Raw genomic sequence first — 15,456 nt, 5'->3', positions numbered from 1 at the left:
AAACATAGGAATCGAGTCGTAGGGTCAGTGTAATCATTCTAGTTCCGGTTGTGTATAAACTGACCCCGGTTCGTTTTATAACTGTGACAGCTGACGATGATATAAGAAGTCCATCCATTGACATAAACTTTTGGTTCTTTTGAAGTTATACTTCTATAGGCGCGTTATGAAAAATTGATGAGAGTGACATTTTACGATGCGCGCGCACCGTGACACGAAATTAACAGAATGAAGTTGCCCACTAAATAGCTCATTACAATACGACCGACGTAACTTGGCGAGTCTGAATACAGCCGCAGGTCAACTTTCCGAACCGTACCGAGAATTACCGAATTTATACGATGTCAAGAAAAGGGATGTCCAATATGCGTGTTTGAGGATGTTGTTTAATCGTTTTTTTTTTCAAATAAAAAAAAAAATTAAATAAAAAAAAGAAATAAATTTAATAAAAATAAAGTATAACTTCTTACGCGCGTACATAAGTACACGCACCCTTTTTTATATAAGTACAAATTACAAAGTTCTACAAAAAAAACGAAACAACGAAATTGATAGATAATTCTCAAAACAATAGACAGATTTGGAGGTACATAAATGTGCACAGTAATAATATGTTACAGCATTTGCGCAGTTATTGTGACTGTATGTGTTTCATAACAGCGTTCGACTGACCTATATTGAAGTTAAATGCTTTGTTTGTTCATTATCCAAGGGTCTGGTTAAGGCTCCATTGTAATACGTAACCAAAATTGTTGTTATTTAACATGAAAGTAGATAAACATGCCACTTTGTTGTACGATGTATGCTGATGCTGTTACGTAATGAAGTAGGGGTCGAAGTCGATTTTTAATGTTTGTAAAGGAAAACCTCTTTTTTATGTCATTTTTATATAAAACCTTTGAAAATTTTTAGTTTAAAAAAATATATTCTTATATACTTATTATAGATTGACTGAACTCTCTGTCATTGAGGAAAAAAGAGGAATTTAGTTTTACTTAATTCAATAATACTGTGTAAAATATTAATTTTTGGAATATAAAGGCTTTAAATGTTGTTTTGTTAATATTGTACAGAAAACGCAATTAAGTCTTTTAATATTGTTCAACAATTTTTAGAATATTCCATATCGTTTACATATACATATGTTTATTATTATTATTATTTGATAATTGTTTGATTAATAGCCGGCTATTAACAACAATCTAACAATGAGAAATGAAGAAATAACCTCTTGAGATTATTACTTTAATATTTTTATTTTGAGGGTATTTATTATGATAAATACAGAGTGAAGTAAGTCACAGCTTAAACCACAGACAATCTAACAATTTACATTCAAGCTAGGCAACTTAAAGAAATAATATCGATACATAAGAATTTAAGTGTTGCCACTTTATGAAATCGATAAGTTACTATACAGTCGGGGTTGACAGATCTACTCTAAAATTATACCAGAATCATCTTAAAACTATTTACTAAAAACGTTAAATAAATATTTTCACTGAAAAATGGATAATCAAATGCAAAAATGATTAGAAAAAATTCAAGAGCAAATGAAACAGCAGACTATCACTATAACAGAAGCTGTAACCAAAAATGTTGTGCAACAAATTAATGAGCGATTTAAAAAGATAGATGACGAAAACAAACAACTTAAAAATTCAGTCAAAGAACTTAAGGAGAAAATTAAAGGTCTGGAAATGGCTAAAAAGAAAACTAACATACTACTCTTTGGAATAAAGGAAGACAAACAAGAAGAGTTAAGTTTGGTAAAATACATATCTGAAAAACTTAATTGTCATCTTGGATTAAACATACAAGAGCACGAAATTATGAATACCTATAGAATTGGAAAGATAAAAAATACGCCTCGACCTATTTTAATATCCCTTGTATCGTACTGGAGAAAAATGGAAATAATGAGATCGAAACATAAACTACCCCAGGGTATTTATGTGAAGGAAGATTATACTAAAGAAATATTAGAAGCACGCAAAACATTACAACCAAAACTTGAAGAGGAACGAAGGAAGGGTAACATAGCATACTTAAAATTAGATAAACTAATAATCAAGAGCCAAACGGATGCTAATCGAGAAAAAAGGAAAAGAGACCCACCTTCTCCGCCCAATATCAGCACACCACAAAAAGAAAATGAATTGTACGTAGCTCCGAAAAAAGTAAACACAACTAATGCGTACGAATACATGGCACGCGTAAAATCAAACTCATTAAGAGAGAAAACAAATGTATAGCAATCACCGTACACTCGAAACCGGAATAATAACAATCATTTTAATACAAACCTGCAAAAAACAACCAAGAAAAACACTCCCCCAAGCCGGCTGGTCCCCGTGGGGGAAAATGACCATAACCCTCCAGTAAACAAAACACTACCTCAAAAATCACTACAAATTGGAACATTTAACGTAAGATCGTTAGCATCCACAACAAGATATATAGAACTAGTATACTCACTAGAAAAAATAAAAATTGATATATTAGGCTTAGCTGAAGTTAGACGAATGGGCAGTGGCATCGAAGAGCATCAAGACTTTATATTCTGCTTCAAAGGAGAAACACCTGGCCTGCATGGAGTAGGATTTTTGATAAAAAAAGAATACAAAAACAATATATTAAGCTTCTCAGGCTTATCTGAAAGAGTTGCAATACTTCAACTTGAGTTCAACAAAAAGATAATATCAATAATTCAAGTGTATGCACCAACTGAAAAGGCTTCTAAAGAAGAAATGGAAAAATTTTACGAATCACTGCAAGAAGCGCAAGCGCAGACTAGCGGAGATGTACTGTTAATGGGAGACTTCAATGCCAAAGTAGGGATAGCTAAAACAAAAGAAGATAAGATTCTAGGTAAATTTGGTTATGGAAAAAGAAACGAAAGAGGTGAAAAGCTCATAGAATTTGCCTTCGAACACAAACTGTCGATTATGAATACGTATTTTAAAATGAGACAAAATCGAAAATGGACTTGGAAATCACCAAATGGAAAAGTAAAGAATGAATTAGACTATATCCTATCAAACCAGCCCAAAAGTATAAGGAAAATAGAAGTACTGCACGGCTTAGGGTATAGTTCCGATCACAGACTGGTTAGAGCAACTTATTCTTTACAAAATACTAAAAAACGTAGGATATCGTTCAAATCATCCCCAAATATATTCAAAACTGAAAAAGAAATAATGATGTACACTAGAAATTTAGAAAACAACATAAAAGAACTTGAACCTTTTGAAGACGACGATGTCCAGACCCTATACAACAAAATAGAACACGTCATTAAAAAAAGCATATCAACAAACGAACACAAAGAGGAACAAAGTAATTCAAACAAAATTCTTACACAATCAACAATAAAACTAATGACCAGACGCTCGACACTATTGAAAATAAAACAAAAAACTTCGGAAATGAAGGCAGAGCTAAGTATGCTATTCAAAAAAACTAATAAAGCCGTTAAACAAGACTATGCAAACTACAGAAAACAGATAATAGAAACAAACATAAAACAGTACAGGAGCACAAAAAGAGCATATAGACAATTAAATACTCACAAAAGTTGGATACAAAATTTAAAGTCGAGAAGTACAAGACCTAACACTAGAAAAGATATTATAGATAGTGCTACAGAGTTCTACAAAGCGCTATATAATAGCAAGTATAAAACTAGTATAAGTAAAAGTAAACATTTCATAGAGTGTAAAGACGTAAAAGACGAGCCTGTAGAGATCAACACGAAGGAAGTAATAAAGCATATTAAAAAATTAAAGTCAGAAAAAAGCCCAGGGCCAGACGGTATATCCAATGAAGCTTTAATATTTGGGACTACTTTACTAGCGCGTTCACTTTCATGCTTGTTTACCAAAATTCTAAGCACGGGATTAATACCAGAACAGTGGAAGAAAGCAGATATCATTTTGATATATAAAAAAGGTGACCCTCGAGATATAGGCAACTACCGACCAATTAGCCTTCTCCAGAGCATATATAAACTTTTTACCTCTATACTATTAAGCAGAATCAGTAGCAAAATTGAAAACCTACAACCAAAAGAACAAGCGGGGTTCCGGTCAGGTTTTTCAACATTAGACCATATTCATGTAATGGAGCAAATAATAGAAAAGTACAAGGAGTTCAACAGACCAATATATATAGGTTTTATCGATTACGCTAAGGCATTTGATACGATCTCACATGACGCCATCTGGGAGGCACTGGACAAATGTCAGGTCCACGACAAGTACAAAAATGTCTTGAAGAACATTTACGACAAGAGCACCAGTTGTGTGAAACTAGAGAACCGAGGACCTGAAATACCTATTCTAAGAGGAGTGAGACAAGGAGACCCACTTTCCCCGAAGATCTTTATAGCAGTGCTGCATAACATTTTTGAGGAGCTGAAATGGAAAAACGAAGGCCTTAAAATATGTAACCAATACTTGAGTCACCTCAGATTTGCAGATGATATAGTCCTCTTAGCTGATAACAGTAGAAAACTAGAAAAAATGATAAACCAACTAAATGTACAAAGTAAAAGAGTAGGCCTATTAATGAATAAAGACAAAACAAAAGTAATGACAAACAGCGTCAAACATCCAATAAAACTTGAAGGAAAAACATTAGAATTCGTAAACAAATACATATATCTAGGAAAAGAAATATCATTTGAAGACAGAAGCGAAGAAGAAGAGGTACAACGTAGAATAAATATGAGTTGGAAAAAATATTGGTCACTCAAAGAGATAATGAAAGGAGACTATCCACTCCACCTCAAGAAAACAGTTATGGATACATGCATCTTACCAACTCTCACATATGGTTGCCAATCGTGGACTTTCAACACCACCATAAAAACAAAAATGGTTAATTGCCAGAAAGCTATGGAAAGAAGCATTCTAAAAATAAAAATAAAAATAAAAGATAAAGTAAGAAGTGAATTTATACGAAACAAGACAAAATTAATTGATGTCCTAAACTTCAGTAAAAGATTAAAGTGGCGATGGGCTGGCCACGTAGCACGCTACAGTGACAAACGATGGACAAATGAAGTGACAAAATGGAAAGGGCCTAATGGGAAAAGAAGGAAAGGACGACCTATGAAACGATGGAGTGATGATATCATAGTCACCGCTGGGAAGGAGTGGATGAGGCAGGCTCGGAACAGAGAAAATTGGATTAAGCTGGAGGAGGCCTATACCCAAATAGGGGTTCCTGTCGAGGAAAATTGAACGGCAATGTAATTGGATCTGAATGTGGGAGTTATATATGGTTGAGAATATTTACATGTAATATTTAGGTGATGGGAAATAAAAGGCTTATTATTATTATTATTATTATTATTATTAATAGCCGGCTATTAATCATCCGACCCTTTGACCACCTAGTAATCCTACCACTAATTACCTTCCATACATGCGTAAGTCAGCCGATTGTAAATTTTTAATAAAAATGTCTAACTCCCTAATTCTTCACTTCCAAAGTCCCTCCAAGCCGTACTAACAGGAATCGCCATTCCGGTCTTGATTGTCCAATTTAGCTAATAAAATAAATATTTAGTTAAATAGACGGATGCGCAGATAAACAATAGACTCGTATATTGTTGTTTTAAATAGAACAGGGATAACCTTGTTTTAAACGGAATATTATTTCAACAGAGGTTTTCCTGGTTTTGACTAAAAACAAATACCGATCAGTTTCTATAGGCTGTAGGGTTTTAAAAATGATAGACTTGCTAGGATTTTGGTATTTATTTTTATTTATTAAGTTTTAAGATATCCATATCCATCCATATCGGTGGCCATGACAAAAATTGTCTATTTTTTTTAAAACGTTTTTTTTTAAATAAATCAACAAAAATTCAATGGGCCCATAAAATTTTAATCCTCTTATAAAAAAATTGGTGTTGGCACTATATTTTTTTGAAAAAAAAAATACTCGCGAATTAATAACATTAGCTTCAAAACCGTCCTAAATATTCCCGTTATTTATGATATTAAGTAATAAGCTTTCACATACGCGTATGCTAATATAATTATTCCTTAATTAATAACCGTTAAGTACTCGTGTAAAAATGAACTCAGGGTTGTCACCTTTTGAATAATGCAGTTACATCTACCATAACAGCTGATATCATGGTTCGTTTGGAACATCTCGGTCTACGGAGAGTTCTGAATGATCTGTTTGTGTGACCCTGCGTTTTCTATGGGCTGTGCTCTGAGAAATTGGTCGGGACGATCCGATCTGGACAGAATGTTCTACTTTTTTGAATAGCTACATCATTTTCCAAGTGAAGTATGAAATGAATGGTATATATTGCTGTAAATGAATGGGCTTTAAGGATTCATTTATTCGATAACGAGAAATAATTATTGTTTTAAAACTGAACAAGGTTGTGATCGCTTTCGATGACATAATTATACGACCACCATACAACGATATGATTATACCGGTCATCGTTCTCGTCGAACCCGTCGCTTGCGACGAAGGGCTCGACGAGTAAATTAACCCACAGACACAGCCCACTGAGTTTGTCGCCGGATCTTCTCAGTGGGTCGCGTTTCCGATCCGGTGGTAGATTCTGCGAAACACGGCTCTTGCTCGGGTTCGTGTTAGCAACGTCTTCAGGTTTGAGCTCCGTGAGCTCACCTACTAGTTAAGGTTACGCTGAAATAGCCTCTCAAGGCTATCAGCTTAGGTAGGAAAAATAAAAAAATAAAAAAAGGATATGATTTATTTAAAAAAGATTTTTTTAAATATGTTCCCGAAGCAAGGGCAGACTTGATCCACGACATGCCTTTACGTACGTTTGTTTTAAGTGCAATTCATTTGGTCTTGAAGTTTCCTATAAATGTGAATAAAATAGGTAGGTTCCTTATCCCGATTTACCCAGAACAAGCGTACCATTCCCAAGTAGGGTTGACTTCGAGCACGTAATTGCGATTTATTGGTACACAGTTAAATCAAACTATAATATGGATAAATGTTGTGCAGACTTTATCACGTCTAATAGAAGCGAGAATGAAAAGACATTGGTGACGGTATCAATCTCATTTAGAAATATAAATATAGGTTATACCTATGCCTATATATATGACACCTGTACCTATAAATAACAAGGACTCATAAGAAGATTATTGTTACTATACATTTTATAAATTCATGATATTCTTTTAACGGTATGTTAGAAAAAAAAAGTCGCCTAATTTTGTAACAAAGATATTCCCCAAGACTGATTACCCTACAGACAATCCAATTTGCGTACAACAACTCGCGTACAAATTACTCGTGCGTATTTTTAAACAACAGACATTGACCTTCGTCTCTTGAAACAGCATTCACTATCTATTGCGTATCGTGTTGTGCAATAAGTCTAAGTCCAGTTTAGTATATCACAAATGTTAGGTCACTCGGTCATCGAGAATTTTACTTTTCGAACTGCCACTATTAAATTTTGTTAGAGAAATGGAATGCAGCCATTTTAGTTTCCCTTTGTCTTACGCCTGGGGCGCTGTACTCTGTACTACTTGTCAAGCTGACATTCTGTGTACTATTATATTTTTCTACCAATAAATGCGAGTTATATTGTGATCCTAAAACGTATCATTTATTTCTTCCACAACCACGTAGTTTTCCTACAAATTTTAATGTAATTAATTGTACGTTTTATGTTTTAAATTGAAATAGTGTCTTCGCAATTTAATTGTTTAATAAAAACAAAAAAATCGCCTTTAAGAACTGTCTGATTCGTCAACGAAAAGATCAGACTCTGGAGCCAAACTGATACTTATAATGGCCCTAGTATCTACTATGATAGGGTTTTCCAATATACCGCTCTTAAAATTATGAAAATGTTGTTTTTTATTTATATTCACTCAAACTTTGGCCCCGATCTTCTTGATTTAAAGTATAAAGAAGTATAACATACACAGTGTTTGAAATGTTCCAATATTCTAATTTTATTGATGCATTATAGACGGATCGGTTGGATCGGACTAAACTAGACGGGCTTCTGGCTTATATAATATGTTTGATGACAGCGGACAAGTTGATACAGATTTTGATATATAAATTCAAATATTATACATAAATACGATTCACATTTCCTTAATTCCTTCAGTAAGCATATTCTAAATCATCCAATTGTCCTGTTTTGATTTTAAGAATAGTTCGACGCCGTTTTCCGGAATGTTCTGTAATAACGTCTTGAATGAATACGAGTAGGTACTTACTAACTTCTTTGAGTCATGTATCATTTGGACCGGTTGTCGGACACTTAGCGATAAAAGTATTTGATGTATAAATTTATATAGTGCGGTGAGCGAGTTTCTTGTGTATTTATAAGGATTCTGATGAATCGACATGGACGCTTAATTGGTCGAGTTATCTATTCGGGTATTTCGCTGTGCCAGTTGCATTGGCACGCTTGTAGTTCAAGTCACTGGCGGACGTAACGTAAATTACTATGAGGAAAAAGCAATTCGATTAATGAATGTTTTTAGTAAATTTTACTACAGAACCGAAATGTCAACTTTCGAAAACAAAACTATGCAATAAAAATAATAATTGCATTAAAATAAAGAACTCGAGAAAAGGTGACGAACAAATTATGGTAGTAAATTTGTTACTACGGAGATAAAACAATGGTTCAATTACTTAAGGGTATTTAACTAGAAATGTTTGAATTACGCAAAAATATGTTTAATTTGTTTGCTTGTAAACTGTTATGAATAGCCAAATATTAAAACTTCAACCGGAGTGATGACCTCAAGTTATCATTTAATTAGGAATCCGAGATTTTAAAAAACAAAGCTCTCAAAGTGTCCTGAAAAAAGTGTCCTTGCCGTTATTGTGTATTGTTGGGGCGAGTCACAGATCATCTGTGTTTCTATGATCTGTGGGGCGAGTTATCGAATTCCAGTCGTAACACCAAAAAAATCACTAGAAAGAAGGTAGACAGGTATGTCTACTGCTAACAATCTTGCTGCAGTCTTCAATCGTGATCATATTGTTTGCAGCGGCGCTGAAATATTAGGAAGTGATTAGACTTAACAAACGTGATAAGAACGCGTTAGATAATAGAGTTTATATGCTACTTTAGCACAAAACGCAGTCTTAAGCGAAGGAAGCTGGTGGAAAACAACCAGCTTCCGCGTTTTAGGAGACCGTAGACTCTGCCCGCCTATAAATCTTAATCTTAATTGAGATAGTATTGTGTAGCACTAAATTGCAACGATTTTATTATTATTATTTTATACGGTAATTATTTTATGATGGTCTAAATGAGCGGTTCGTGCTCACGACAAGCCTTTTGCTAAAGAGTTACAGGAGGCCACAGACGTCACGGACGTCACAGAATGAATGTGGTCACCAATCTTGAGACTTGACCTTGCTCCAACCTTTAAACCGGAATTTGTGATTGCTTCCCGGCACACTCAGACAGGAGAATGGAACCCACCCGTATGGGCTTTCAATACGCTCCTAGCAATGTGTTAATCACGAAATGTTTATAATTTTATATTCATAGATATCTAGTAGATCCTCACTTCCGCAACGCGGGTCGTTAACCCCCCGACTGCCGGATGGACGCATCGCAAACAAAATAATATAACGGGCCTGTTTCACGGAGACGCGAATGTTTTTTTTTGTTTAAAATACGAATTTATAATGATATAGCTGTATTTTATCTATACTAATCTATATCTATACTTCTATACTAATATTATAAAGAGGAAAGATTTGTTTGTTTGTTTGTATTGAATAGGCTCCGAAACTATTGAACTGATTTGAAAAATTATTTCACTGTTTGGAAGCTACACTATTCCTGACAGACTATATTTTTTTAAAAAAATAGGGATCCTTACTAAAACTTCAATAGTGTAACCCAAGGTGTAAAAAAATTACCTAAAATATTCTTTACATCGCGTGCCCTGCGAAAACTATTGATGATAGAATAAAATAATGTACTACGACTTTGCAGAACACATTATTATTTACAAAAAGTGTCGCGACAGCATATGTCTGACTATTATAGTTATGCCGCAATAAGTGTTCTTTTATTTAAAAAAACAAAACAACGTCAAATATCGTTGAAGTTTTTTGTTAAAGACCCGAGCGGAGCCGGAGCGGGCCGCTAGTATTTAGATAATCTCGTAATCGTAAACAATAGTTTTAGCCTCTTTATTTGTATGCGTGCTTGCACACCTTATCCCCAATGTTTGAATTTGAATGCGGCTTTGGACTGGCCTTTTTCATTGCTTAGACGGGTGAACAACCTCACGACTCACCTGAGCTCATAGACATCAACAACATAAATGCCGCCATCAACCTTGAGACATGAGTCTCAGTTCTATAATACAACGGTTGCTCCACCCTTCGAATCGGAATGCGTTATTACTTTGCGGCAGATATAGGTAGGGTGGTGGTACTGACCCTTGTGAGGCAAGGCGTCCTACCAATCGTATGTCTTGTTTACTTTATATTTATATGATTTATATTTTAGACTTCACTAAATAAAAAATTGGTAAAGAGTAATTAATTAACCGAATGATCATGGTTCTATACTCTTCGCATATACGAGTGTTACTGTGTTACTTATAATATTTGCTATGTGTATGTGCTATAATTCTCATGTTGTATTTGTTATATTATCCTCTCGCAGGTCTTCTGGAAGAGATTTCTCAAAGAAATAAGCAGTGCCTTTGTACATAATTTGCCTATTACTCTGTACTGTCTTGTTTTCTGTGTGTACATAAATAAATAAATAAAATAAATAAATAAATAATTTAAAGAAATCGAGGACACAAGCTAATCCACTACTTAATTTGGCACTCAAGCTTTTTAATGCTTAATTTAAAAGTATGAGAGTTAGATTAGATATTTGAGTTTAGATAAAAATTTGCACATTTTCGCATGGTGATAAAATTCCTTATCTGTCAAATAGAATTTTGAAGTCGTCGTGGCCTAAAGGATAAGACGGCCGGTGCATTCGTATAAGTTATTAACGTAAATATTCGCGATTAACCCGAAAACTTATTATTTATTATTATTCTTTACTGTTTTTTCTCAGCAGACGCTGGTACGTATTTATTATTTACGGGCCTTAGCCAACTAAATAATAAGGAATAAATGTTTTTAATGTCCGTTAGTTGATGTATAGTACATGTATGTAATATAGCTGCTTTTTGTAGTTACATGAAAGTGTTGGGTTTCAGATCAATTAACTTCAGGCTGTGGTGGAGGTGCTTATTATTATTATATTATATTATGATTGGTGCTAGAGCATCTTGTGAGCCCGCACGCGTAGGTACCAACCACCACTGCCTATTGCTGTGGCGAAGCAGTAATGTATTTTGAGTTGAAGGGTGGAGCAGCCGTTGTACTATGAGAGAGTATGTTGAGACTTAGAACTCATGTCTCGAGGTACGTAGCGTCATTTCCGTACGTAGCGTCAGTTCTTGATGTCTATGGGCACCGATAATCATCCCGAAACTCATGGACGGAGGTAGTCACAGCTCTCGGACATGCGGAACACGACTGAAGGAGAAGAATATTCTATTGTATATTCTAGACTAGACTAGATTAGACTTGTACGTGACCCGAACCATATGGATCGGACTTAAGCAGCGCATTTTTATATACCATATTTACAATTATACCGCGACTCACAATAATATAATAAAGCCAACTGTACAGTACAACCGTAAACGCACTTAAAAATCAATAAAATAAGGTTTTTTTTTAAATGTCAATATAAGGTGTAAATCTTATTTTAGTTCAAGATATCGTAAAAAAAATACATAAGGAACAAGGGTGTATGATGTAAAACTAAAATAAAAATATCTTAATCTAACGCGTAGTTTTTGCGTGCTGCCCACACAACGGCACACCTCTAGTAATTTATATCTACAGATTATATCTTAATTGTATCTAAGAGTATTGCCATTAAAAAAAAACGACGACGACGAGCTCACAGCCCACCTGGTGTTAAGTGGTTACTGGAGCCCATAGACATCCACAACGTAAATACGCCACCCACCTTGAGATATAAGTTCTAAAGACTCAGTATAGTTACAACGGCTACCCCACCCTTCAAGCCGAAAGGCATTAATGCTTCACGGCAGAAAAAGGCGGGGTGGTGGTACCTACCCGTGCGGACCCACAAGAGGTCCTACCACCAGTTAAGTACTCTTAAACTGCTTCGTCTTATTCAAAGTTTGGAAATAAAATTACGAATAACGAAAAGGTCTTTATAATTTAGACTATAATAAAGTACATATATAATATAGCTGACCCGGCATACTTCGTAGTGCCTCAATCGATAAATAAAAGACCTAAATTTTTGTATAAAATAAACACATCAAAGGAAAAACAAAATTATTATTTTTATTTAATTCCGAGCATTTTCATATTTATCTACCTTTTAAACCTTCTCTAGACTTCCACAAATAATTCAAGACCAAAATTAGCCAAATCGGTCCAGCCGTTCTCGAGTTTTAGCGAGACTAACGAACAGCAATTCATTTTTATATGTATAGATAGATAAATAGATAATTTAGACCTTATAATTTGCGTAATTAGTATATATGTATCTCCAATCGATAGTCAGGCATGCGGCAACGGCAGGCGCCGCGGAAGTGTGGCTCGGGTATTTAAACACTTCCCCGTACAGCCACTGGGCTGTCAATCACTACTCACATACGCTTTAGAGTGTTCTTCTAAACCAATGTCATAATGAAATGGCTTTGCGTTAACCACAAAATTACAATAAAGCCAACAAAGCTATCGGAAAAGGGTGCACAAGCTTATATCGTATATTATTAAAAGTGTACAATTTCCTAAAATATTCGAAATTGAGTTAATATGCGGAATCATTTAGTATCACCAGTATTTTTCTCATAAATACTGTCAAAAGAGCGTAGTTTAGTTTTAGTTTTTTTTTTTAGTTTACCTATATTTTGACTACTATTAACAAAATTAATACATAATTTTATCTTACTTTAAAATACAGATAATGTAACTGGTAAAAGATAAAAAATAAATGTTGCAAAGATGATTAATATTTAAAAAATTACAATATGTTAAACCTTTAAAACACTCTCCTGCAAAATTAGTAAGTTTTGAGATTATACAGTTTTAATGCGAGAAGACGATATGTGGAATTATAAAACAATAATCCTTTTAAATGTAGAATTAGTTTGATGATTTTGGGAAAGCAAAAATCACAATTCAGCTTATGTCTGGTATTTGTTATGAAAATAAAAATTGGATTCGTTATAATCACATATTAACAGTCTTGCTCGTACACGCATCTTCGATTGTTTGAGATCTTTCATTAATTTGGAATAACCAGAAAATAATATCAATGACAAAGGGTAGTAAATAAGGTCAAACATTTACAGATTAAATTCTTGTATGTTAGTCATTGTCACCTTATCACTATAATATACATTCCAATCTTTGCATGTGAATACAATTCTCTTAATTAAAAATTGATAATTCTCTCATTCTTTAATCACCAAATTGTTTTTATTGCTAACTCTTAAAGATTAGATTAACATAACATTTTCATTAAATTAATGAGCGGATGTATTCGAATAATAATTATGAAACCGCACACCTAAATTAGAAATAAATTAAGTTCTACCATTACTTAAAGAGGCATCAAACAAAAATTCGGAGTTGTTTACATTCCAATAAGAATAACCACTTGCGTAAGTTTACACACGTTTACAACGCTGAATTCATTATAGTACTCTCAAAGGTGACGGAACTATTGAAGGTTATAAAATATAATAACATTTTTTTCATAATTATCATCCACAAATGAGGCCGTCAGCGCAAAAGTGGCCTAAGCTTACCATAGTTTAAATTGGTATGGAAGCAATAAGGTTAGAATTTGAATTTGAGTAGGCAAAAAAAATACGCGCAAAAATAATGTTTACAAAGCTATCTGTTATCTATGTGTGAAACTATAGATAGGCCGGTTTTGCATCAACATTTATTATATTTTAAATAAATTCCAATATACGTCATATAAGCTTGAATATAATAAACTGTGGGCTAGGCCACTTTTGCACTGATGGCTTCAAATATAGTTTGCATTAGTGGTCCAAGGTTAAGGCTATCACACTGCAGCAATGATATATCTTTGACTTCAAACGTGCTCCTCATATATCTGTTATAACCACCTACATCAAGGACTCTTGTCCTCCCGATTTTGTGCCATTTCATCCTGGCTTCGGATCTTCGGAGAGCATAGTGAATGTGAATCGAACCATATTAAGGGTAGATATCGAACCTCGAGGGCTAATTCTAGATTCACCGAACTAGTAGGTGAGCTCACGGGGCTCTAACCGGGAGTGTTGCTAATACTGGCCCTAGCAAGAGCAGTGCTTCGCAGAATCTAACATCGGATCGGAAACGCGACCCACTGAGAAGATCCGGCGAGAAGCTCAGTGGGCTGTGTCTATGGGTTAATGTATTGGTCGAGCCCTTCGTCGCAAGCGACGGGTTTGGTGAGGACGGTGATCGGTGCTTGTTGTACCTAAAAGCACCGTTAATGGATCGGGAGGATCCGTAATGACGTGCTTAGGGCGACGTCGACTGTTTACCATTCGGTCCACCGGATCGGGTATGAAATTTCATACGAATTGAGCTATTATATCAAAATAATCCAAGAATGGAAATTACAGAGCGTATAGGTCAATTACTTATACAGATGTAAGTATAGACAATGACGATACAGTTTTTCTGAATTTCAATTTTCTGAATAGGTTTTTAGCCATTTTTTTATATCATAATCCAACGTATGGGCCCTGATGCTAGCTCACGTGTTAATTGTACTGAAATTATTGATGGGATTGACGATTGTTGCATTTGAATCGCTTGTTGTCTCATAAGTTAATCTGAGAGAAAATCCAAAAAGTATTATTACATACATTTGACTACTTTCTAAATGCCCAATCATTGAGAATTCAAACGGCATTGAAGGCTTAGATTTTAAAATAAGATTATTCGCATGAATTTAGTTCTTACCATCGCACTGACCGCCACCGGAGTAGAATTCATCCATACTATTTGAAGGTACTGTTTTGGAGTGGCTTTGGAATGAGCTCTCCTCCACGGTGTTTCCCGAGCGCTATGGCATGTCCTTTTTCAAACGAGGCTTGTGGAGAGTATTAAACGGTAGGCAGCGGCTTGGCTCTGCCCCTGGCATTACTGAAGTCCACGGGCGACGGTAACCACTCACCTTCAGGTGGACCGTATGCTCGTCTGCCTGTGTGGCAATAAAAAAAAGCTTTAACAGGTCCACCGTATCTGGCTCGCCCCGTTTTTTGGTTCTGTGGCTCGTACTCTCACTGTCTTACCTCACTGCTACAGCCTGCTGAAGATCAGATCGACAGCACTTGGAATCACATATGTCCAACGTGGTAGCTCTGC

At 34.9% G+C, this 15,456-nt stretch overlaps 3 protein-coding genes across 3 annotated transcripts in view; all 3 read left to right on the top strand.

Moving 5' to 3' along the window:
- The window catches only part of LOC101745193 (unconventional myosin-XVIIIa), a 302,806-nt gene that overhangs the window by 6,012 nt on the left and 281,338 nt on the right, over positions 1-15,456 (top strand). The gene's annotated exons all lie outside the window — the stretch shown is intronic.
- On the top strand, positions 1,554-2,255 carry LOC119629721 (uncharacterized). Its single transcript, XM_038016581.1, has one exon. The coding sequence runs from the start codon at positions 1,554-1,556 to the stop codon at positions 2,253-2,255; it is 702 nt and encodes a 233-aa protein (XP_037872509.1).
- Positions 2,526-5,246, top strand: LOC119629720 (uncharacterized). Its single transcript, XM_038016580.1, has 2 exons — positions 2,526-3,339; positions 4,093-5,246. The coding sequence occupies exons 1-2, from the start codon at positions 2,526-2,528 to the stop codon at positions 5,244-5,246; spliced, it is 1,968 nt and encodes a 655-aa protein (XP_037872508.1).

This window comes from Bombyx mori, chromosome 16 (genome assembly GCF_030269925.1).
Source record: "Bombyx mori chromosome 16, ASM3026992v2".
Classification (NCBI taxonomy): domain Eukaryota; kingdom Metazoa; phylum Arthropoda; class Insecta; order Lepidoptera; family Bombycidae; genus Bombyx; species Bombyx mori.
This window is presented reverse-complemented; position numbering and strand designations above follow the sequence as displayed.

Coding starts and splice junctions, on each gene's coding strand:
- LOC119629721 (XM_038016581.1), top strand. CDS start 1,554: ATGAAACAGCAGACTATCACTATAACAGAAGCTGTAACCAAAAATGTT.
- LOC119629720 (XM_038016580.1), top strand. CDS start 2,526: ATGGGCAGTGGCATCGAAGAGCATCAAGACTTTATATTCTGCTTCAAA. Junction 3,340..4,092: donor CGAACACAAAGAGGAACAAA/GTAATTCAAACA, acceptor GGTTCCGGTCAG/GTTTTTCAACATTAGACCAT.